This window comes from Clytia hemisphaerica, unplaced genomic scaffold (genome assembly GCF_902728285.1).
Source record: "Clytia hemisphaerica strain Z4C2 unplaced genomic scaffold, Clytia hemisphaerica genome assembly, whole genome shotgun sequence".
NCBI classification, from domain to species: Eukaryota; Metazoa; Cnidaria; class Hydrozoa; order Leptothecata; family Clytiidae; genus Clytia; species Clytia hemisphaerica.
The window spans coordinates 214,588-239,622 of NW_027103314.1; the positions used below are offsets into that span (position 1 = coordinate 214,588).

Sequence of the window (25,035 nt, forward strand, 5' to 3'; positions counted from 1 at the left end):
AATTTAGAAATTTGCAATTAAGGTCGTCCCACCACCCCCTATCCATACGTACGTAATTTTTTTGACCTTTTGGGACCATTCGTAAAAGACATCCATAATTCTTTTGCATGAACTCGGGAGAGATCTGCGTTGAATGACATCAATGGATAAAGTTAGTTACTCATTGTGTGTGTAAGTCTTCTATGGATGGTCTCATGTAGAAATAAAATCAATAGAGAAAGGACAAGGAGTTTAGAAACGTCTTTCATCATTTTCGTTTTCATTATCGTCAGGAAACTTACGTACCTGCGGATATGGGGCCATCGATATAGTACGTACGTAGTAGTGAAGGGGGAAGAAGGGGGTTTAGCAATAGCGTACATCTATTGTTTAAATGACATCATTTCTATTGTTCTCTGCGTACAATGGGGAGGGGTATCAAATTTTTGGAAAATCTTTGCGTACGTACTATATGGACGGCCCCTATAGCATTTGTTGTATTATTTTATTTATTGTAGTATTTATTCCTTTTTTATATCAAATCATTTTTCTTGTGTTTTTCTTAGAATTTTTTTTCATAATTAAAAATTATTTATTTTTAGGTATTTTTGTTAATTTTTTTGTTATTTTCTTGAATTCTTATTTGTAATTCATTTACCTACTCAAAAATCAAAAAGATTGTCACAAAACTAAGAATAGACAATATGGAAAAACACGGGAGTACATTTGCTAGTTAATTAATTCATCTAAACATGTATGCATTCTGGTTGATATTTCAAAGATTAATAACACAATTATTGAAATGGCGAAGAGTTACAGCTGGATATATATTTCTATTTTCAAATTGTCATGCGAAACTCGCTCATCCTAAAGCAGCCAATTTTTGATGATGCTCAGAATAATTATCATTAATCATTTGTCATTTTCAGTCTTACTTGACAAAGAAATCGAATGGCTTTAAACATTTCATCACAACCACCAACATTTGATTCTGCTTATGCGTTAAAAGTAATTGCAGTAAATGTATCGTTATCGTTTCATCCTATTTTTTACAAACTTTGAAGCATTTAAAATTTAAAGATTGTCAGCATTATCATCGTAAAGCCGTCGTTGCAACTTGTCGCATGGATTCGAGTCTCAGCCACCCGCTTTTGACAGCATTTGATATCGTTCTTATCGCTTGTAATATTCACTATTTCGATTATTCCACTTTAACTGTCTCTTCGACGTTCATATGTATCCAGACTTGACCTTGGTTTTTGAAATGTTTGGTAATTTGTTCCTGCTGGAAAAAGAAAATTAATTTGTTATTTTTTTAAACTTTGAATGGTATGATCATGTGACATTTATGAAACTCAAACATTTAAAATTGATTTTTATTTTTTTGGAAGCCGGAAACCCACCGGATGTGAAAAAAAGCCAAATTTGCACACAAAACATATAATTTGTAAATCAGGAGATATTTTCTATGGACTAATTATTGAAAGTTTGGATTGCAAATACTTGGAAATATATTCTTATTATATTCATAAAATGGCAACTCAAGATAATAATTTTTACCTGTATGTACTTAAAATTTAAAACGTTGATTTGGCTGGAATCTTTACTTTGGATTTCTTGGTCTTATTCGAATTCTAATTAGGATATTTTCGACCAGAAATCATGAAAAACTATCATAAAATTGCTTTATTATCACTTTATGAGATACAAACACAAGGCGGCTAAAAACATAGAGTACCTTTGTATTTGAGCGGACTAGTCCAAACTGGAAAATCCTAAATAAAACTTCTGTCAGCCACCCTTCGTCATTTAAAGTAGATCCTTTTCTTGAGGTCAATATTTTGTTGATATAGAATTTTTGACGTCATTTTTGGCTGCTCAAAATAACAAGACATTGCAGCGTCAATCTTTCCTATTTAGAACCATTTTCTATATTTGGCTACAAAAACATTCGAAAATATTATTTTCATTAGCCGAAACCCACAGAAAACTCACAGATTTATTATATAAAACACTAGATGGAGCTTCTCTGTCCCCCGTTGAAGCAAAATTATGCACCATCTTTAAAAAAGTCACAGTAGATCACATTTCGGTGCCGGTAATTTGTTTAATTGAGACCTTTTCTCGCCTCCTTGTTTCTCGCTCTTTGCAAGTTGTTTGCTTGATTGAACAAATTGCCGGAAAATGTGGTCTACCGTTAGTAAAGATGGCGCATAATTTTGCTTCACCTCCCGTTGCTTGGGAAATACAGAGAAGCTCTATCTAGTGTTTTATTTAAGATATCTGTGGGAGAACTACTAATACTACGTAGGTTCAAACGATGACATAATTGTGATATTTTTATTGTAATATATTGTTTTGGGTCATCGAGACTAATCGAGGCCTATTTAGTGCTTTTGTTAATTTTGTTTACCACAGTCCTCTAAAGAAAGTCATTGAGACAAGACGTAAAATATTTCATGGTCCACACGTGCCGCATATTAAAAAGAGAAGAAAAAAGTTAAAGTGTGTGAGTGTTGAGAAAAAAAAAATTGTAAGAAAGAAGAGAAACATAAAAATTAAAAAGTCGAAACAAGAAAATACATAATAAAAATTGAAAAATGGTTGATGTTGAGAAACTTGGCAAGAAGCGCAACGCTCTCACATCATATGTTAACAAGTTGATTTTGGAGTGCGAAGAATGGAACAAGGATGCTAAAAGTAACAAAAACGCTCTTGAAACCACTTGTAAAGTTTTAAATAAAAAGTTACAAATTATCATTGAGATTACGGATAACATCGTGGATGAATTAGACGATGAAGAGCAAATGGGAATACAATATGAGAAGTGTTCCAAAGTTGAGCGTCGAGTTGAGTCGTTGATTTTAGCCGTCAAAAAGTGAATTGTCAAAAGAGAACCCAAAAATTGCTGTTAGTGATAGTAGTGTCACAAGTACCCGAGAGAAACAGCGGAAAGCTGATATTCGTCTACCCAAATTGAGTTTGAAACCCTACGATGGAGATCCGTTGAAATGGAAAACATTTTTCGATACATTTGATTGTGCCGTTCATCAGAGAGATGATATGACCAACGTCGAAAAATTGACATACCTCACCAGTTTACTTGAAGGAGAAGCGGAATCTTGCATCCAAGGTATAACATTATCTAACGAAAATTACGATATTGCGCTCAAAATGTTAAAAGAAAGGTTCGGTGACGAACAGATAATTATTAGTGCGCATATGAATAAATTGTTAAACTTAGAAACAACATCAAACTTTATCGATATCAAAGAACTGAGAATGCTTTACAACAACATCGAAATTCAAATTAGAAATCTTCGTGGAATCGGGCTGGAGGAGAAACGTTACGGCCCTATGCTCGCACCAGTTATTATGTCGAAATTGCCACAAGAAATAAAATTGTTGTTGACTAGAAAGTTCGGAAAGGATGTATGGGCAATCGATAAGTTACTCGAAGCCTTACAACAAGAAGTCGAAGCTCGAGAAAAGGTCCTTCTTACAGAGAATGAAGGTGTCGAAAAATTACGAAAACCTAATGAGTACCGGTCGTCCTACAGACAGCAAAAGAAGACAACCGTTCCGTACCTTTCCATGCGTTTACTGTGGAAACGCTTCACACAAAGCCTATCAATGTTCCAAGATATCGAAACCAGAAAGTCGAAAGGATTTTCTCATCAAACAGAAAAACGATGTTTCAAGTGCTTGAAAATAGGACATGATAGTAAAAGTTGTAGATCGATGCGCAGTTGTTATCATTGTCGAAAGAATCATCATAGCAGTATTTGTAAAACCTTCAAGAAAGAGGAAGATACGCCAGAAGATACTCAGTCGAATTTAGCAAGCAGTTCGTGTACCGTTTTGCTACAAACAGCCAAAGCCAAAATCGAAAATGTCGAGAAAAATCGTTCGTCCGAAAGTAGAATTTTCTTTGACCCTGGTAGTCAGTTGAGTTATGTTACACCCACATTGAGTCGAAAGCTGAATCTAAAGCAAATTGGAAAAAAGGAACTTTGTATCCAATCGTGTTCGGAAACAACAAAACCGTCAAAACCTTACCCTTGGTCGAATTTAACGTGAAAACTTTGAAAGGACAGGTTCCTGTGCAAGCCTACGTATCCGAAATCAGTCAACCCGTTTCGAGACAGAACACAGTCGAATGTCAAAAACGTTTTGAACATTTGAAAGGTTTAAAACTGGCAGATCCAAATCATGAAAAAGCCATCGATATTGATATTTTGATTGGCTCAAACTTTTATTGGGATTTTATACACACTGAAGGTGCTGTTACTGGCAAGTCTGGCCAGCCCATTGCTTTGAGTTCGTCGTTGGGATACGTTTTTGAGTGGGCCCTGCTGATTTAAAAAGAAAGATTTCGTCCGGAATTTTTTCTCACATGTTTTGAAAGCCGTCATTAGTGAAAATGATCGATTATCTGAAACCGTTGATAAGTTCTGGGACTTGGAGAGTCTTGGAATAAAATGTGAAAACTTTGATAACGAAAAACGTGAATTTGTGAAGGAGTTTGAGAACTCATTAAAATTTAACGAGAAAGAGAAAATGTATGAAGCAACATATCCAGTCAAAGAGGAGAATTGGTCGCTAGGAGATAATTATGAACTGTGTAGAAAAAGACTTCAATGTTTATCAAAAAGCTTCGAAAACAATCAACAATTATTGAAAGATTATCAAAAGATTTTCAATGAACAGTTAACAAAAGGTGTTATTGAAAAAGCGCCAAATGATCAAGAGGTTGGAAAAACACATTGCATTCCGCACCACGCTGTTATCAAACCAGAAAAATCAACAACAAAGGTACGCATTGTTTATGACGCGAGTGCAAAGGCAAATAACAATGAGCTATTTTCTTTGAATGAATGTTTAGAGGCGGGTCCTCCATTGAATACAGATCTCTTTGAAATTTTGTTACGTTTTCGAACAGACAAAGTCGCCATTGTCGGTGATATTGAAAAGGCTTTTTTCTACACATAAAACTAAACAACGAACAGAGAGACCTTACTAGATTTTTTATGGTTCAAAAATTCAGACAAAATTGATTTTAAAAACTTTGAAGCAAACGAAATTGTTGAGTACCGGATGTGCAGAGTTTTGTTTGGGATAAAACGCATCGCCCTTCGTTTTGAATGCCACCCTACAACATCATATCAGAACAGCAAACGACGCAGAGTTCGAGAACAACCTTATCAAATCGCTACATGTGGATGATTTGACAACAAGCAAACGAAACTGTTGCTGAAGCTGAAGAGTTTGTCGAGAAAACGAAAGAGCATTTATCGAAAGCATCGTTTAACCTGAGAAAATTCCAATCCAACTCGAAGGAACTTGAATCCAAACTCCAATCGAAATACGGAGAAACCGAAAACCCTACTGTGATGGGGGTAAGACGAAAGTCCTTGGTGTTACATGGGACAAAGAATCTGACGAACTTTGTTTCCAACTCAAAAGCTTAGCGAGTTTGAAACCGACGAAGCGCAATGTGTTGAGAGCATTGGCGTCCATTTATGATCCGTTAGGACTGATAAACCCTATCGTGTTAACGTTGAAATTGTATTTTCAGAAATTGTGTCTAAGTAAAATTGATTGGGGACACGCCCATCGACGGTGATTTGCTTTGTGAATGGCAAAATTTGGTGAAAGACTTTGAGTATACACAAGAGATCAGAGTCGAAAGAGCTTATTCGAGTGTTAAACAAATGTCAAGGAAATTCAGTTACATGGCTTCTCAGATGCTTCTGACGACGCACATGGTTGCTGTATCTACACACGAATCGTATCAAAGGATGGTGATATCAAGACAAGCCTCGTCACATCAAAGTCACACGTGAATCCAATCAAGACGAAATCAAAAACCAAACCTGATGACCAGAAGTTGACGACACCCAGAATGGAGTTGGTAGCTATACTTATTGTATCACGTCTCATGAATGTTGTTAAGAGACACTTAGAAATGAACTTTGAATTTGAAAAATTTACTGTGTGGACTGACAGTAGTGTTGCTTACTGTTGGGTCAAGAACATTGAAACTTCGAGAAAACAAGATAGATATATTAAGAATATTTCTGATGAGATTAGACGAAATTTTGAATCTCTCTCGATTGAACTGAAATTAGTTGCTACAAAGCAAAATCCTTCGGACATTGCGTCCCGGGGGTCTAAGCCTGCACGTCTAGCTGGTTGTAAATTATGGTTTTATGGTCCTGAGTTTCTAATTATGCCTGAATCTCAGTGGCCTCGTTTGAAAGTCGGTGACAAATTTTCTGAGGTCCCTGATCCTCTAACTATACCTGAGAAGACGGGAACAAACCTCAAACCTTTTAGTGATGGTGTCAACAAGGGTCCTAATCTTCTAAATATACCTGAGGAGAAGGATACCCTTTCATTCAATATTAGTGATGGGACTGAGTGGATAACTTTACCTGAAGCTCAGTCCAACCTTGGTGAAATTATTGACGTTCAAAGATTTCGGTCTTTTGAACAATTGTTACGTGTTACTGGGTATGTCTTCAAATTTGTGGAGAACATACGTTGTTGGAAAAATAAAAACAAACAACAAACAAATAAATAAGAAACAAATAAACAAAACAGAATATTTTGAATGCTGATGATTTGCTATCAGCCAAAAGAAGAAGAAATGGTTATTGGATGCCCAAAGAGGTATTCCAGACGAATGAAGAAGAAAAATCTTTTCCTTGGAGGGGAAGTGTACAGATGGAAGGGAAGATTGAACAATGCTCCAATTCCCTTTGACGCAAAGCATCCAATATGGTTACCTACGAACAGTCCACTTGTTGATTTGTTGATCAAGCAAGCCCACGACAAGGTAATGCATAATGGCCAACGTGAAACTTTGAACGAACTACGATCCCAATTTCAAATTCCAAGATTGCGTCAACGCGTCCGTCATTTTATCTACAAATGTACGATTTGCAAGAAACATGGTGGTAAAGCTTATCGTTATCCAGAATCTTACGATTTACCAAAGTCTAGACTACAAGTTGGTGCCGCTTTCCAGAACATTGGAATCGATTATTGCGGTCCATATTTGGTGTATAATGTATTCGACAAAACGAATGAAAAGTTCAAGGTATGGATTTCATTGATCACATGTCAAGCCAGTCGGGCTGTATATTTAGACATTGCTACAGACTACAGTGGAGAGTCGTGCATTGAAGTATTAAGGAGATTTATGAATCGCAGAGGAATCCCAGAAGAAATCTTTTCAGACAAAGGTTCAACGTTCACTGCAGAAAACGTACAAAAACTTTGTTACAAATTGTCAAATTCGATGGAAGTTTAGCCTCGAGAAAGCACCTTGGTTTAATGGGTTTACAGAGAGACTTGTGAAATCCGTGAAAACGTGTTTGAATAAAGCTTTGAACAACAAAACGCTGAAGTACGATGAATTCCTTTCGTTATTGATTGAAATTGAACGAACAATCAACAACCGTCCTTTAACCTTCATCTATGACGAATTGACAGAAGAACCTCTCACCCCGAATCATTTATTATACGGTAAACGTCTCGGACGTAACACAAATACAACAAACGACAACAGTGACAGTTTTGAGTTGTCAGAAGAAAACACGAAGCAAGCAATTGAACACTTTTGGAAAACGTTGGAAAACAGAATACTTACTCGAGTTGAGAGAAACACACAAGAAACTTGCACGAAAGAACTCAAGCGAAATGATCAACGAGAATGATATCGTTTTAATCAATGAGGAAAATGTTAAACGTAATGATTGGAGGAAAGGTAGAGTGAGTAAATTGTTACGAGGAAGAGATGGTAAAGTTCGCGGAGCCGAACTCGTCGTTGTAAACAAATACGGTAACGGAATTCTCCGAAGACCTATCAATAAACTATTTCCGTTTGAGTATCATCACTCACGAGTAAGTGATGACAAGAACAATCAAGAAGTGAAAATCAAATTCATCGACGAACGTGACCTCCCCTCGTGCGTGGGAGTGTGATATTTTTATTGTAATATATTGTTTTGGGTCATCGAGACTAATCGAGGCCTATTTAGTGCTTTTGTTAATTTTGTTTACCACAGTCCTCTAAAGAAAGTCATTGAGACAAGACGTAAAATATTTCAATAATGACAGCCTTTATCATGCACTGTTAGTTACTATCACCTGCAAATTTAATATTTAGCAGCTTACATCCACTTTAACTCAATGACGTCAAAGTAGTAAGTAAGTAAGTAAGTATTTATTTACCATTTAACACTACAGAAAAGATACAAGTGATGATATGCACAAAAAATATATGGAAGGAGACCGCCTTATAGTCTAGCTAATCAAAAAGATGCGGCCACCTAAGTACAGATTGCGTTTATAACACATTGTAAATTAGTAAAAAATATTTATATATTTTTAAGAATTTTGTTATGTAATGAAAAATAAATTAAAAGAAAGTTTGCTAACCTTTCTTGGTAGGGGAGGGGTGTGCTCAGTATCTCCCAAGACAGTGAGTAAGGGCAAGAGATTTAACAAAACTGAAATCAGATGAGCTCAGGGTAATATTTGGATAAGATCGCTGCATGCTGTTCCAATGTGTTATGCAAAACTTAGAGAAAGATTTGTTCCCAAAGGTAATGGTGTTGTAGGAGGGAACAAAAAGTAGTTTCAAACATGCTCCTCTGGTACTTTGAGTGTTTTCGTCTTCAGCATCGAGCTGAATAAAGTTAAAAAACTCCAGAAGGTCAAAGGGTAATTTGTTATTTAGGAATCTGTGGACAAAAGATATATTAAGGCATTTGACAAGGTCAAAAATCTTGAGAATTTTGAGATCAGAAAAGAGTGGAGAAGAAGGGCATCGAGAGTTGTTAAAAGTAATAAGACGTAAGGCTTTCTTTTGAAGGATAAATATAGGTTTGGAGGTGGTATTGTCAGTAAGACCCCAGAGTTGGCAACCATACTGAAGATGAGAATGAAAAAGAGCATAATAAATGTTAACTAAGGTTTTTGTTGAAACATAGTGCCTGAGCTTAGATATAATACCATTTGCTCTGGCAAGTTTAGCTGACAAAGATGTAGTGTGGGCTTTCCAGTTGAGGTGCATGTCAATCAAAACGCCAAGATATTTGATATTTAAACTTTGAAAAATTTTCTTACCTCCAATTTTAAGAAAAGGAACAAAAGGAAGAAATTTTTCGACAGTGTCTGAAAATTAAAAATTCAGTTTTTCCAGCGTTAAGGGATATTTTATTGGCTTTGAGCCAAGTTTGGAGGGATCTTAGGTCACGATTGACTCTGTTGCAAAGGGAAAGAAGATCATCATTAAAATGTAAAATATGGGTATCATCGGCGAAATGAAAAGTTTCACTTGAAAAGATTGCATTGTGAAGATCATTAATATAGATTAAAAATAAGAGAGGTCCTAGAACAGAGCCTTGTGGAACACCATGAGGGATTATTTTTAATAGAAGATTTATTGGATGAAATAGAGACAAACTGGGATCTGTTAGATAAATATGATCTGAACCAGTCATTAGCCTTTCCTCTAACCCCATAGTGGTCCAGTTTTGAAATTAGAATAGAATGATCAACAGTGTCAAAAGCCTTTTGCAAATCAACAAAAACACCACACACAAAGTTACCATCATCAAGAGATTTCCGAATACGTTCAACAATATTAAGTAAGGTATGGATGGTTGAGTGAGATCTACGAAAACCAAACTGGCGCTCAAAAAATACTCGATGAGAATCTAAGAAAGTAATAAGACGAGAGTACATAAGTTTCTCAAGAATTTTCTCTATGTTGGAAAGAAGAGATATAGGGCGATAATTAGATATTTCAAGTGGAGAGCCTTTGTTTTTGAAAACAGGAATAACTTTCGAGAGTTTAAGCATTGAGGGAAAACAACCAGATTCAAATGAAAGGTTAAAAAGAAAAGAAAGGGGTCCAGAGAGGTCAAACTTTAGAAGACGAAGAATTTTTGGGGAAATGCTATAAGGGCCAGATGATTTGTTAAAGGATAGAGAATAAATATTTTCATCTGGTTCATCGGCTGGGTTTTTCAAAGAAAATCTTCGAAGGTGGTGGTCTTCTCTTATTTCGAGGATATTTTTGGGACCCTTTTTCCTTCGTATTGGTCGATTTCCCTAATTTTGGTTGATTTCCACCAAATTTTGGTCGAGCTTTCTGGAGATTGGGACCCTTTGAGAGGAAAAATTTTGATTTTCGTGATTTTGGGACCCTTTCAGAAACTAACCTATGAATTTGTACCCCTTTGATAAACTTTTAAGGTATGAAAAAGGGTACCCTTATGGCTTGTACATACCCGGCACCCATTTTCCTAAGAAGTTTAAGTACCACCCCCGGGTTTCAAATTGGCTTCATTTTTTATCAACATACGATCCCCCAAACGGATGTCGTTAAAATGGTTCTAACTCAACAGTGGTGTTAATCAATAAGACAGACAGGCAAGATTCAAAGATTAATCCAATGATTTGCAGGAAATCCTACCAAAGCCCCATCAAAGGCTGAGCTTCACTGTTTGATCAAGGCCGCGGATCTAGCCCTTTGGGCTTTACAGATATCTCTGTGGATTAATCCGGATTAATCATTCTTAAAAAAAACAATACTTTTTTTGATCGAGACAAAATTCACACCACTAACTATTGAGGCCATCATTGAGGCAGGACCATGGCCATGATGGGCAGGGCATAAATTTATCAGTATTGTAAACCCAGGGCGTTGATTCTTGATATGCGTAAGTTTGATTACGTAATAATTTTCGCCCATATCGCAAAAAGATTACGTCACGGGGGGTCAAAATCATACTTTTTTTTAACCAAATATGGTTAAATCATTACGTAATTAAACTTACGCATACCAAGAATTAGTTGACTCCCTGTAGTTTTGCCTGGTCACATATCCAGTACAATATTTTAGCGCGAATAAAATAATCATGGGTTTCTTCAGATTTGACCACTGTTTCGGATATTTTTTACCCACAATTCACTATTTTTCCCTTGACACGTCAACACCGCAAACACTACGCCCTTTTTCAATCAATCTCTCTCAAAGTGAAGACGTACTCTGACCGAAAATGGCATCAAACCATCCCAACGAAGGTTAGAGAAATACATTCATTTTTTCAATCAAAAGCCTGATTCACACACATCTACCATCAATAATTGAACAAATGATTTATTTGAACCTAAGAGGATGTAACGATAAAGATACGGAGCTAATTACATAATGATACAATAATGAAAGTAAATATTTTATGAACCTTGTAATTCCAAACTACTTTTTAACTATTTAGATTGGATACCGTCAAGTCAACAATACCAAGAAGAACCTACCCCACCACAGGAGGAAGAAGAACCACTTCCAAATCCACAGCCAGGTTGGTGCATCATATTCTGAGCTCATTTAATTAAGTAAATCACTATTTCAAGCAAGGGGTAAATCTCTTTTTCAACAATATGTGTAGAGGTCGAAAGATTTTAAAGATTTTTTAGAATTAGTTAGGAATTTTCTTAGGTTACAAAATTTTGGGGTTTTTTAGGGATTTTTTTTGACATTTTTTGGAAAGTGTACGAGGTTTTTTCGAGTGATTTTTACTCCTCGTTCAAATGTGTCAATTTAATGATCTGTTTCCTTTTATTTTATTTCTTCAATGATTGTTTGATTTTTTTCTTGACAGATTTTGTTGACTTTGATTTCTTTGATCTTGTGTGCTTGATGTTAGTTCCTTGTATTTTTATCTCATTTGATTATCCTATTATTAATCCATACATAAGCTAATGAGATTAACCCTCTGTTACAAACACTTTCTACATTGAATTCGTTTTCTTGAATTCATTTTTTGACTTTTTGACTGTCATTGATTTTGTTGATTTTGTTTTTCTTCCTCTGGACTAAATAACACTCAAAAATTCAGGATTATTTAAGGTTTTAAATCTACACATTCTTTCTGATAACTAACATTTGGAAGACAAAATATGAATTTGAAATCTCAAATTTTCATGCCTCACATGTGCCTCTCATTGCAATTCTATATTTTTCAAACAGAAAGTAAAAATTATAAACATAAAACCTCTAAATACTATTTCCACTTTAAAAAACAAAGAGCCAGTTAAATTTGCAGCCTTAAGGACTAAATATACGTTTTTTTATAAGAATACCTTCTATAAGAATAACAGGAAAAAAATTGGCCAATGGCCTTTTTTGGCCCTTTTGTTTGACTTAAATTTAAATGTGTGCTCAATCTGGCTAAACAAGAAACTCTAAAAGGTATTTTTCATGTTTTTATAAAGCTCAAGTCTGAAAAGTAAGAATATTTCACCCTCAATTCCAGCAATTTCTTAAAGAAATTTCTTAATATCACTTAAACAACGATAACTTATGTTTTAGATTTACCAGGTGTCAAAATTGGCTACATACATGGAGTGAAGAACTTGACAGAAAGCAACACCCCTGACAAACGTAATTTCTTTACATGTATGCTTCAAACAGAAGACTCAATGGTTCGCACAGTATGCTTCAGCCCAACAAAGAGAAAACTTTTTACAGAAGTTCAAAACTCCTGTGTACCAGTCAAAATCAGCAAAACCACCAATGCATCGGGCTCAGGAGACATCTTTTTTCACCGTGACTCAACGGTATCCCTCATGAAGTCTGTGCCATTTCCTTACCGAGGTCATGATGTGAAAGGTGAAGAATTTGTATCTATCTCTGATCTCTCCCAGCTTGCACCCTTTGAATTTGTCAATGTCAGAGCTCAAGCTTCAATTGTAGATGACCCAACTGAAACAATCGACTGGAACAACAATGAACCTCTGGCAAAGCAAGAAATAACAATTACTGACAGCACTGGTTCCTGTACTGTGTTTCTGTATGGTGATTATGTTGGAGCTTTAAAATGCGGTAAAAGCTATGAAATTAAAAATCTCAGGCTTCGCAAAAATGCCAATCACTTCTACCTCAATAGCTCTGTAAAAGAGACTGTCACCTTCAAAGAGATTGACAATTTACAAGATCTAGCTGCTGTGATGAAAGATGGTGATGTCACTCTTCAAGGTATAATTATTGGTATTTCCAAAGTAAATGTGCAATTCTTTTGTATTTTGTGCAACAAAAAGGCAACACTTGTCAATGATAATACAGTTGAGTGTGTATCAAAATTGTGCCAATCAAAATATGGAAAAGTCAATGCCAAGTCGTCGATTACATTGACTGCGCCATTTAAATCTTTTAATGCGACTTACAAACTTTTCTTCAACAATGAAATGCTTAAAAAACTATCAGAAATTTTGCAATTTGACGTTGATGAAGAAAGCATCGCAAAAACACTTTTCTCTGGCAATCTACCTGAAATCTTGGTCACGTTCAACAAATTTTCCAACACAGTGAAGAATGTTGTTATGCCGGAATGAAATTTCCAAATATCTGACTTTGTTCTTTAGTCCATCGGACTTTAGTATTTATACGACAGTTAGTTTATTTCATTGTATATATATAGCTTATTAAAACCCATTTAAACATTCTTTTGTTTTTTAAGTTGCTTCATTTTTCACTTGCCAGCAGCATTCCAAAAATTAAGAAAATGCAGATCTTTCATTAAGATAACTAAATAATTTGCCTTCATATTTGTGTATTATCAAGCTTCTGTTCTGCTGTTTGAAATTTTTTCACTTAGTTATTCTTTGCACCTACCCTAGTCTTTTATGTATCATCATAGGTCTAAGTACTTCTGCTTTCTTTTGTTTTTGTAATTTTAGTGTATATAATATCAAAAAAATAATCTTGCACTGGTTGTAAGAAACAAATGTATGGTTGTTAAAGTTTCTGTTTTCAGTTGAAACTGTCCAAAATATAAAATTTTCTTTGACTGAGAGTGAATTCTTTTTTTAAATAGTCTTGAGCTTAGGTTTTTGGCAAAGCCATTTTTAAACGATTTTAACTGGAGTTACTCAGTACTCACAAAATAGCTCAAAAGTCAATTCTTTTTAGAAAGAAATTTTGGCTCGACCCTGCCACAAGTCTGTGTATTCTCAGAGATTCTCCTCACAATGTAGTGTGGTCGTGTTACAAAAATACAGGCAGTTTGTAGGAAAAAAATATGATCTAGCTGAAACTTTCTCCAGACCTTCTCTATAGGATGCTTATACCTCAGGAAAAATTCCCCTAAAATCCCACTGGTGGAACATCCCTTTTTTGGGATATTTCTATTTTCCCCAGGCAAAATCCTAAGGGCGAAATTTTTTGAAAATTTCAAACTTATTTCCAGACAATATCATGTATACCATTTGAAAGCTCTCGAAAAACTATATAGAAGACTTTTAAACGGTTATAGCTGATTTCCTTACCTAACTCGAGATATTTCATGCGCAAGTTCAACTTTTCGCCACACTTTGGTCAAAATTGACCACAAATAGCATCTTCTGCATGAATTATCTTGAGTTAGGTAATGAAATCGGCTATACCCGTTAAAAAGTCTTCTACATAGTTTTTCGAGAGCTTTCAAATGGTATACTTGATAATGTCTGAAAATAAGTTTGAAATTTTCAAAAAATTCCGCCCTTAGGGTTTTGCCTGGGGAAAAAAGAAATATCCCAAAAAAGGGATGTTCCACCAGTGGGATTTTAGGGGAATTTTTCCTGAGGTATAAGCATCCTATAGAGGAGGTCTGGAGAAAGTTTCAGCTAGATCATATTGTTTTCCCGTAAATTATGCTAAACGACCCCACTAATGGTTATCAAGGCCATAGCCTGAAACCCCTCCCCCTGAAAGGTCGTTTGTAAGGCTTTTTTTTAAGTCGGTAAGATCACGACGACGACGGACGAAAAATGAAAAGGCTAGTGACGGCGTTTAAAGCCCAAAGGGCTAGAGAAGAATCTTTAACCTTTCCCAGGCAAGAAAAAATAAAGCCACTTATTTCCCATCCAGAACGCGCCGTAATCATGACGACGGATTGTATCTAGCGTTTCTTTTGTTTATAAGGACTACATTTTTTGAAATCTAGCGATAAATTTTACTTTCAACCCGGCGTTTGTGTAAAAACACGCGCGGGCGTTCTGGATGGAAAACAAGTAGCTTCATTTCCCATCCAGAAGTTTCTCCTCTAGGGGCTTTAAACTCAATGCCAGACATACCCCTAGCCTGGAGGCCACTTAGAGCTTTTTGATAGACTGGATGACGCTGATAAGTAGCCTGGAATTATAAGGGGGGTTTGTACTTTTACGGTTTGACGGGATTGACCCTTTTTCAGTACGGGAAAACGGTATTTTAAAATCAGACGGTGACGGTATTTAGGTACATTTTTGCCCTGGACAAGCCGGTGTGACGGTGTTATTATTTTTCCAATTTTCGGGATCCCGGGATTCAGCAAAAATATCTTTTTGAAAAAATTTTTCACAGTGATGATGATCTAAGATTGAAGAAACACTCCTAAAAAAACTTGATTTTTTTCTTCTACATTTTTCATTTTCCCAAATTTTTGTTTGATAATATTCCACTCACAAATATCTTTTCAACAAGCACAAAATCGCAACTAATAAGGTAATAAATGTTCAGGATAAAAGTGTTCAAATCAAATGTACAGTCAAAAATAAGATAAAATTAAAAAAAATAATACAGGCTTTCTTAAAAGCTAAAAATACTGATAAAACTAAAAAATATATCAGAACAAAAATAGGAAAGTTATATCTGATTGTTATATTTCATTTCGTTCAGCGAAAGTATTATGTTAGCCCTCTGTGTCCTCGGGATATTTTTCGTTACCCCTGGTACCAAATGTGGAATATTTTTTAGATGCTGAATGTTGACAAACTTTTGATGTTTTACGGTCTTTGAAAGTCTGAAAAAAGAACTTTAACGTCGCCATATGTATAGCAATCATTAGGCGAAATTTTCGACTTTTGAGTCGTCTTGTTTATTTTGCCTTGCAAAAAAGTGGGGGCCATGGCCCCACCGGCCCCCCCGGTGGCGCGGGCCCTGTTAAATCCTCAACATTCAAATTAGGTTCAGTTTAGAACGAAATTAAGACTAATCTGAATACATAGGCAAGACATTTCATTCTGTGATGGTTTTTAATGTATAACTGCACACAAAATGCATGGTTTGCCCTCGCGGTGTCACTAAACTTTCAGCCCTCCCAATAAGAAAATGCTTCCTACAGCACTGAAATATAAAAGATTTAACGGTTTTTCTCCTGTGTTGCTTTGGGAAATGCAACCATCTCTTTTCATCCAAAAATTATATGATACTAGTTTGGACTATTCAGTGTTTTATCAAAAGTTAAATTAATCCTGTTAGCTAGAGTTGTTGCCTAGAAACGAAATAATTCATCACGTTTGTATTTCATGATTTTATCGAAATCACCTAAAAATGAATAAATGGTCAGTTTCGTTTATACTGTATGGAACAAATAGATATGTTGCATGCAATGTTTCGGCATTGGTTTCCCGAGATAAGCAGACATTCTAATCCTGATTGTATCAAAACAAGAAAAATAACCAAACTTGCTTTTTACGGGTTTTACAATTAGGTTTCCAATCGTCATTTGTAATGTTGAAATACAATAATTAGAGTAATTAACAATACTGATTAACCTGATACTGATTGTATACGGCTGAATGAACTTCTCATTATTGATTGTGTATCTAAAAAAACAAAACAGGATAAACACTATACGATATGGAAAACTCAAAGAAACTAACAGTAGTGATTGGAATCACATGCTCCCTCCTGTATGCGTTATTTTTACAAATTGGCGATTGGCTATCCAAGTATACATTAAATCATAGTACAGTTGGTGTATTTGAGGCTTTATTGATTAGATATACTGTCGATTTAGTCATCATCTCAAGTAATATACTTATGGAAAGGATATCACTTATAGGTCCTTATACAATGTTTCACGAAAACAGTACATCTAATGAGCGCTGGTATTTTACGGTTAGCTGGTGTCATTTTCTTAGGAATGGCTGTTAAAAGGCTTGACTTGGGTACAAATGCTGTTATTTTCGGCACGTTACCAGCGTTTTGCTTTTTGTTTGGTTGGTTATTGTTAAAAGAAAGAATCAGATTATCTGATATGATGTACGGTTTATTATCCTACGTTGGCGTTGTCCTGGTAGTCTGGGAACGAATTGAGACAACAAAGAACAATTATTAATCCTATATTCAGGGGATATTTTTCAGTTTTTGCTCAGTCCTATCTTGGTGTTTCTACTGTATAATAGCAAGAAGAGTAACAGAGACTACCCCTTACAAGTGACACTATTTTATATACACTTCACTGGACTGCTTATCTTACCCTTTTCGCCTTGGATATTCAGTGCTATCTTCACACTGACCAGATCGCCTTTTGTTTTCACGTATCTTCTACTAGGAGCTGGAGTTTCATATTTTCTATGTGTCATGTGCGAAGTGACCAGTATGAGATGTTTAAATGTTGCACTGATAATGATGTTGAGGAATTCCGAAATTGTTTGGGCTCTTTCATACGATATGATAATCGTTTATTCCCAAACTGGGTAAGTAAGCTTCACTAATACACATTCAGTATTCAAGCACAATATAAGTAGGAATGGGCTATTCCAGAAATAGTCTGTACCCCCTATGTTGAGGAGGTGCGAAGTTCAGGGTGGTCTGGAAAATAAAAACAAACAGGGTGGTCAGTAAAATCGGGTTGAAAATCCAGGGTGGTTAGCATAACGAGGTCGAAAATCCAGAGTGGTCCAAAAAAATTGGAAAAAGAAATCCAAGGGGGTCCTGAAAAATTGAAAAAACATCCAGGGGACTACCTTTTTAAAAAAGGTACAAATTTATTTCTGGAATAGCCCAATTCTCCCTCTAATAAAATTACTGAGAAAACTTCATACGAACATATATATGTTACTTACAATCCCCCTTGTAGTATCTCCTGAAAGAAATCCTGCTATCCTGGACGCAAATGTTTAAGAATAGCTGGAAATTGCTGCAAAGAAACAGTGGAAAGAGACCCCGCTCCCCCAGAGACAATAGCGAGTTTATGTATTTGTACTTTTGAGGACGGTAAAGTGACTGAAGCGATTTGGAAAACCCGCAGTTCTGACCCGCAATATCGCGGACGGTAAAAGTGCTGTGAACCCTAAGTTAAGTTAGGGCCTGTTCCCTGTGCTAAGGGAAGGTTCACCTCCTCCTCCTCCTCCTCCTATATAATAATTGAAATTATGAGTTAATCCGAGTGGTTCCGAGTTGTTCTGGACAAAGGATTGTATTCAAGATGTTTTCTAAAGACTGATTTGTTTAATTTGTTTCATCCTAGCACTTGAAAATTGGCTGAAATGTTAGTTTTCGTTGAGAAATTTAATATTAAAACCCAAAACCGTAATGCCGAGTTATAACTCTTTTAACTCGGAATTTTGAAATGAATTATTCTAAATCATTACACATCACGTATACAGTGAAACCTCTAATTAACGGACACCATCGGAGAATCGGACTAGTGTCCGCTAATTAGAAGTGTCCGCCTTTTGGAGGGTTTTGAGTTTCAGGCTCAAATTTCGAAATTAAACTGTACTAAGGGGTCGCAAACATGAAATTATGGTTTTAGGCATTTCCCCAAAGACATATGATCATTAAAAGACTCGAGAAAGGTTATTTAAACACAGCAAACTACTTTTTTTCAACCGTTCAAGAAAAGTCTAAAAAGACTAAAGATAACAAAGTCAACTTTAGGGTTGGGAAAGAGCTTGCACAGAAAAGCAAGTCAACTGGGTAAAGGAAAAACTGAATCTTTGTAAACAAAATTTCAAAAAAAAAAAACAAAAAAAAAGGGTTGAAATAAATGGTTTGAAATCACTTATTACTTGTATCTTAATGTCTAAAACTATGTTTTTTTTTGGAGGGAAAAAAACATTTTCACCATTCCGTGCAAAAATTTTTGTCTGCTTAATGGAGGTGTCCGCTAATTGAGTATCCGCCCTTTGGAGACTTTTTTATAAGACTAGGAAACGACCGGGGAAAAATATTTTGTCTGCTAATCAGAGGTGTCTGCCTTTTAGAGTGTCCACTAATTTGAGGTTTTACTGTACTTTACAAAAAGTTAATTAATTTTAGATAGGTCTCAACCATTTGCTTTTAGTTTATTTATAATTCTTGCAATGTTAGAATCTAAACGATGACAAAAGATAAAACATAAAATATAACTTCCGAAAAGTTCATTCTCCTCATCTCCCCCCAGTCATAAGGATCTCGCAAGGGGAGTTATGGTGATAGTAATCAGAATGTCTCTTTCAGTGTTCATAATCAGCAAGGTACGCTGGGGCCTTGCGTTGACGTGTAGATCGACGAATCACAGTTGAACGGCTCGTGTTGCTGAAGGGTGATGGGGCAGGAGGAGTAACGATTGGTGGAGGAACTGGGGCGGTTACTCTTAGGTTCCAAATAAACGGGGGGGGGTTCGAATAAACGGGGGGGGGGGTTGGAAAATTTTCTAGATTTTAATAAACGGGGGGGGGGACCTAATTGCCGGGGGGGTTGGAAATTGTACTTCTGAAACCCAAAAATAAGGTAAAAATAGGCTAAAACTACGCTATTTAAAGCAAAATAAGGGACCTTCTCTTTGACAGCTGAAAATATTCTTCGAGATTAATAAACGGGGGGGTCCTAATAAGGTCCGGGGGGGTTGGAAAATTTTCGAAAAATTAACAAGGGGGGGGGGGGGGCGTTTATTTGGAACCTAAGAGTAGTCCTGATGGTGTATCTGTGACGAGTGGAGGTGAAGATGGATCTTCTCGAGGAGATTCGTTGACGGGGACCGTTGGTGTCTGCTCCTGATGAAATGGTTCTGCCGATGGATTTACGACGACGTGAGGTGTAACATTCCTCGATTGTCCGAGTGGCGGACAGGTATGAACAGATGGAGCTCTGACTGCTTGAGGACGAACGGGAACAAATTTGCGAAGGAACTTTCTGTTGCGGATTGTCACTCTGCCAGATCCGTCAACTCTCACGACGTATTGGTGATGCTGTCAGACCTCAATGATAACTCCTGTCCTGTCCCACTTTCTTGGATGGTTGCCAACCTGATTCTAAAAGGCGGACACGGTCTCCAACTTGAAGGGGTGGGATGAGTCGGGTACCGAGTGATTGTCGTTCAGCGATCTTGAAGTGGCGAACTCTCAGTGCGTCTTCTCTGTTTTGTAGTGTGTCCTGCCATGTAGGGTGCGGTTGATATCGTCCTGGGAGAATTGGAATGGTACTTCTTGTTGGCCGGCCGAAGATACACAATGCAGGTGAGATACGAGTTTCGGGATCAGGTGTGTTACGATATGTCAACATTGCACGTTGGAAAGCGTCCGCGTTTAGCTCCCCATTCGGACCAGTGTTGCCGATGATCATTCGTTTCCCGGTCTTGACTCCGACTTCTGTTCGACAGTTACTATGTGGAAAAGCAACGGAGGAGATGCGGTTTCGAACTCCCCAGGACTTGGGACTTGGGACTTGCGACATACTCTGGACCGCCATCTGAAGTAAGTTCATCTGGGATGCCGTATGTAACAAAAGTGCGACGGAGACTGTTAATGAGTCCCTTGCTCCCTTCATGTGCTCTTTCAACTATCGGCCAGTTGGAGTAGCGGTCGACGGAGATGTGACCCTTGTGATGGAAGAAATCAGAACATATGAGTTGAAACGGGTATTTTGGAAGGATAGGCGGTGTTGGTGAAAGATGAGGTTGTGAGGGGGCGATTGTGTTGCAGTGATGACAACGTGAACGTACATCTTTGATGTCGTTGGTTATCCCCGGCCAAAACACTGAGGCTTCTGCGTGTGATATCATTGATCCAACTCCTTGGTGGGCAGCATGGAGATTGTCGAGGATCTGTCAACGTAGTGATATTGGAACTATTATCCTTTGCTTGTAGATGGGGATGCCCTCGATTGTCCATAAGTCATTACAGTATCGGAAGTAGGGTTGAAGTGTAGGAGGGAGGTGTCTGGCTTCATCTGGGAATCCCTTTTCGATGGCAGATGTTAACTTGACCATATCCCAGGTGACGGTTACGGTTGAAGAAATGGTAGCTACAATGGAAGATTTGATATTCGCTTCCAGCTCAACATCAGTGTTGGATTGATCTTCTGGTAAGGGCTCGAGGATTTGATGCGGAGGCAGTGGACCAAATCCTTCTTCTGTGGATAATGCTGATATATCGTCAGGCAGTGGGTCAACATCAGGATTTCTTTGGCCACTCGGATGTCTTGAGGTACAGTCTGGGGCACGATGCTTTCTCCCCGGGATGTGATGCATCTTGAAGCGGTAGGGCAGGGTCTTTTCTTTCAGATTGCGAAGACGACTGTTTGGGATGTCGTGGAGGGATATGTTGGAGAACAACCCAAGGAGTGGTTTGTGGTCGACTGCTATCGTGAGATCATCGCAACCAAGAGCGAAATGCTTTGCCTTGTCCAGACCATAGGTAACAGCAAGGGCTTCTCCTTCGATAGGCGCATAGTTGGATTCTGCAGGTGATGTGAAGCGGCTTCCAACCAACACAACTTTCCATCCTGTTGGTCAGCAAAAGGGCTTGAAACCATCACAAGAACAGTGTTTCTGAAGGGGCCAGCAGCCGATTCCAAGTTTGGACCAATCAGTTGCAAGACACGTAGGTTTCGATTTGTCAAAGATGCGGACACCATTCTTTATCTCGTCGACGATTGTCTGTTTTGACTCTTCAAAGAGTTGCTGTAAAGAATCGTCCCAATAAAATGATGACTTTGGCTTGAGGAGATCTCGAAACGGTTGCATGTGTGATGCCATACTGAACGTGTATGCGACCTGGTTTACCAGCCCGAACCAGGAGCGAATATCTGTGATGTTTTTTGGGGTTGGGAATTCCCTTATTGCACGTAGGATGTCATCGCTGGGTTGGACTTCAGTTGGAGTGATTTGAAGCCTGAGAATTCGACGGTTTCTGCTCCGAGGATGAATTTGCTTGGGTTTTGGATGATGCCATTCTTTCCGCATAAGTCGAGCCATCGAGCAGCCTGTAAGAAACTTCTTTCTAGTGAATCATCCCACAATAAAGCCTCGTCGATAACTTTGATCTTGTTGGGGAAGTCTGCAGCTATCTCGTCAAAGCGTCGGGTGTAGGCATCGCCGGATGAAACATAACCTTGAGGTGCCGTACAGTAACGATAACGGCCCCAAGGTGTAATAAAGGTTGTGAAATGTCTGTCCTCTGGTTGAAGAGGGACACTATGATACCCGTTCCAATCATCAGATACTGTCTTCTTAACTCCTTCAGGGATGGTGCGAACCTGGTGGAAAGGGGATTGAGTGTGGTGGGTCTCTCGAGTAGCATGAGCATTTACAGGTTGAAGGTCGACCGTTCTGCGTGGTTCCCCATTCTTCTTCGAGCAAACAACCATTCTGTGGTACCACGTGATTGGATCTCCAACTGGAACAGGCTCAATGACTCCAAGACGGACATCTCGGTCAAGGTCAGCTTTCACTTTTTCCTGCCAATGTACTGGTACTGGTATCGGTGAGTAATGAGCGACTGGGTCAGCATTTGGATCTATACGGAGCTTCAGTGGTGGACCACTCATGAGCGGAAGAGGGAAGAGGTTGATGCTCACAAGTGTTGAATGTACTTGATTTGTAGTAGTCTAATAAATAATCCTGGAGCTTCTCGCGGTTTCCGGCGTTGCAGGGAAAGGGAGCTTTAAAGGTAAAGGTGGCGGGAGTTCTCGTTTTGGGCAGTTGCATGAAGGTTGTTTGTCTGTGATGAGATTGATCGACGAAGATACTCCACCAACTGTGGGAAAGTTCTCTGAAATCATGCCAAGGTCGATGCAGGCGGCTTTGCTTAGGAAGACGTTGTTGGAATCTTTTGTTATGTAGGTCATCTGCCTTGTCTCGGTCATGTTGTTGTTCTGATCGACGCCAGAGATACGAAGGATGATGGCACCAAGGATGCTAATAGGTCTGTCGTTCGTGGCATGCATCTTCATTTTCACTGGAATGAGGTCATTTTTCGTCAGACCGAGTTGCTGAACGATCTTGAATCCAGCTAGGCAACTCTGACAGCCGGTATCAGCCATTGCAGGTACTTTGATTGATGATTCTGGATTGTTGATGATAGGCTTGAACCCAAGGTCTACATAGTCCTGATCCTCCACTCTGATTGACAGCTTGACGAATGGTTGTGGGCTTGATGGACGTTGTTGCCATTGATTGGTTGACTTCTCATGGACGTGGTGATCAGCGGAGACGCTATTGACAGTGACAGAGCATAGCGCGTCGTAGATGGCACCTTGATTATTGGTCACAGTCAGGTCTTCTTTGGGTGCCTTCGGTTTGTCTTTACTACGGCAAACATCCTCAAAATGATGGAGACAGTTACAATGACCGCATTGGTGGTTGTAGGCGGGACAGGCATTCTTGCGCCTTTGTGCAGTTGATTTAACACCATGTCCTTTCTTGCCACAGTAGGAACAAAGACGGTTTTCTTTGTCAAGTTGCTTTGGAAGGGTGGAACGACTTTTCTGGTAGCTACTACGTATAGCATTACCAGTGGCTTGGTTCTCCAAAAGTTTGTTTGCAGAACGTTTACCGGCTTCTTTGGCTTCCACAAAATGGATAACCTCATTTAGTGTCATGTCTTGGTTGGTATGCCCCAACAAGCTTAATTGAATTTCAGTGTCCTCTACGCCTCTGCAGAGAGCATCTCTCAATATTGCTTCAGTATAGTCGACATCATGTTGACAGTTAGGGCATTGGATGCTGTACTGACAGACACTGGCTTGGTCCTGTAGTCGGGCACAGAAAGAACGTACTGTCTCTTCCCTGTCTTGTCTAATATCATTCAGAGCTACACGTGAAATCATAACATTTTCGTCTCGAACAGCGAAGGATTTGATAGCCTTCAATACGTCTTGCTCGGTCTTGTCTGAGAGGCCTGTTGTTGATCGAGTAAGGTCTCTTCTGAGTGTCTCGTCGCAGCACTCGAGTAGCTGAAGAACACGGTCCTTGCCAGTGACTTTAGTAGCGGCGACATATTCGTCCCACCGTGTCTTGAAGTATTGCCAATCGGATGTTGTGCCCGCAGAGGTAATCGTTGGTCGTTTAACTCGTTCCACCTTGAGTGCTCCTGTAGAGGAGGCTGAATGGGTGGTTGCATGTGCAGTAATCAGAGCAGCTACGATTGCAGCTTCCAGGTCTGGAGTGCTGTATGGAGCCATCAATTGGGCATTGGACAGCTGGCATTGTTGTGAAGTTGATAAAAAATTCTTCAAGTGAATGGTTTTAACATAGATAGGTCTCAACCATTTGCTTTTAGTTTATTTATAATTCTCTAAATTTTTCACTGACGGCTTAAGCTAACTGGATTAATGGATTAAAATAATTAACTTTTTCATAAAAGGATGAATAGTCCAAACGAGAAAAAGATGATATAAGGTAAATGAGAAAGAAGTTCATCAAAGGAAAGGAGTAGCGAGTTGATAATGCATGCGAAAAAGGGATGATAAGTGAGTAAGTTTGGCGACTGTAGTCGAGGGAGACTCGAAGGACCTCATGTAGTTATCTACTCCAAGGTAGATGATAGTGATAAAAAAAGTAAATAAGAGTGATATCGTTTGCATATTCGTCAATTTTATTTTACAAGCTTTTTGATATTGAATTTATACGGATGTGGAGCAAGATTGGTCAGAAAAAGGAAAAGAAAGACATTTTTTGCTTATATCAGCACAATATAACAATAGGGGGAAACACTGTCCTGATATGAAACGGAAACACTTATGTGAAAATAAAACCTTTAACCCTTTGAACATATTTGGATGGGGGCCTCCTTGGGTGTAAAATACCAACTACACAGGTGACTGGACCAAAATTTTTACTCATCGTCTCATTGTTCATATCTACTACCGGTCAAAATTTCAAAGTCATACCATTTGTCAATTTGGAGATTTTAAGGCCTCAACCTCAAGAAGCTTCTCCGATTGAAATATTAGTAATGTGTTCGAAGGGTTGAAGGGTTACCAAAACGGGAAGTAAAAAAGTCTCTCTAGGGATCTGATCATTGCGATTT

At 38.1% G+C, this 25,035-nt stretch overlaps 3 protein-coding genes across 3 annotated transcripts; all 3 read left to right on the forward strand.

The window, feature by feature from the left end:
• Window positions 1-3,042: 3,042 nt before the first annotated feature.
• Window positions 3,043-6,565, forward strand: LOC136813428 (uncharacterized). The gene is made up of 4 exons (XM_067069951.1): window positions 3,043-3,898; window positions 4,388-4,939; window positions 5,218-5,378; window positions 5,711-6,565. The coding sequence occupies exons 1-4, from the start codon at window positions 3,043-3,045 to the stop codon at window positions 6,563-6,565; spliced, it is 2,424 nt and encodes an 807-aa protein (XP_066926052.1).
• Window positions 6,566-6,631: 66 nt separating this feature from the next.
• On the forward strand, window positions 6,632-7,971 carry LOC136813437 (uncharacterized). The gene is made up of 2 exons (XM_067069962.1): window positions 6,632-7,252; window positions 7,480-7,971. The coding sequence occupies exons 1-2, from the start codon at window positions 6,632-6,634 to the stop codon at window positions 7,969-7,971; spliced, it is 1,113 nt and encodes a 370-aa protein (XP_066926063.1).
• A 3,020-nt stretch (window positions 7,972-10,991) lies between these two features.
• On the forward strand, window positions 10,992-13,589 carry LOC136813528 (uncharacterized). The gene is made up of 3 exons (XM_067070047.1): window positions 10,992-11,082; window positions 11,277-11,360; window positions 12,371-13,589. The coding sequence occupies exons 1-3, from the start codon at window positions 11,058-11,060 to the stop codon at window positions 13,390-13,392; spliced, it is 1,131 nt and encodes a 376-aa protein (XP_066926148.1). The 5' UTR covers window positions 10,992-11,057; the 3' UTR covers window positions 13,393-13,589.
• The last annotated feature ends 11,446 nt before the right edge of the window (window positions 13,590-25,035 follow it).

Coding starts and splice junctions, on each gene's coding strand:
- LOC136813528 (XM_067070047.1), top strand. CDS start 11,058: ATGGCATCAAACCATCCCAACGAAG. Junction 11,083..11,276: donor ATCAAACCATCCCAACGAAG/GTTAGAGAAATA, acceptor TTAACTATTTAG/ATTGGATACCGTCAAGTCAA. Junction 11,361..12,370: donor ACTTCCAAATCCACAGCCAG/GTTGGTGCATCA, acceptor CTTATGTTTTAG/ATTTACCAGGTGTCAAAATT.
- LOC136813437 (XM_067069962.1), top strand. CDS start 6,632: ATGGTTATTGGATGCCCAAAGAGGTATTCCAGACGAATGAAGAAGAAA. Junction 7,253..7,479: donor CAACGTTCACTGCAGAAAAC/GTACAAAAACTT, acceptor ACGAATTGACAG/AAGAACCTCTCACCCCGAAT.
- LOC136813428 (XM_067069951.1), top strand. CDS start 3,043: ATGACCAACGTCGAAAAATTGACATACCTCACCAGTTTACTTGAAGGA. Junction 4,940..5,217: donor AGACAAAGTCGCCATTGTCG/GTGATATTGAAA, acceptor TTTGACAACAAG/CAAACGAAACTGTTGCTGAA. Junction 5,379..5,710: donor AAAACCCTACTGTGATGGGG/GTAAGACGAAAG, acceptor AAGGAAATTCAG/TTACATGGCTTCTCAGATGC.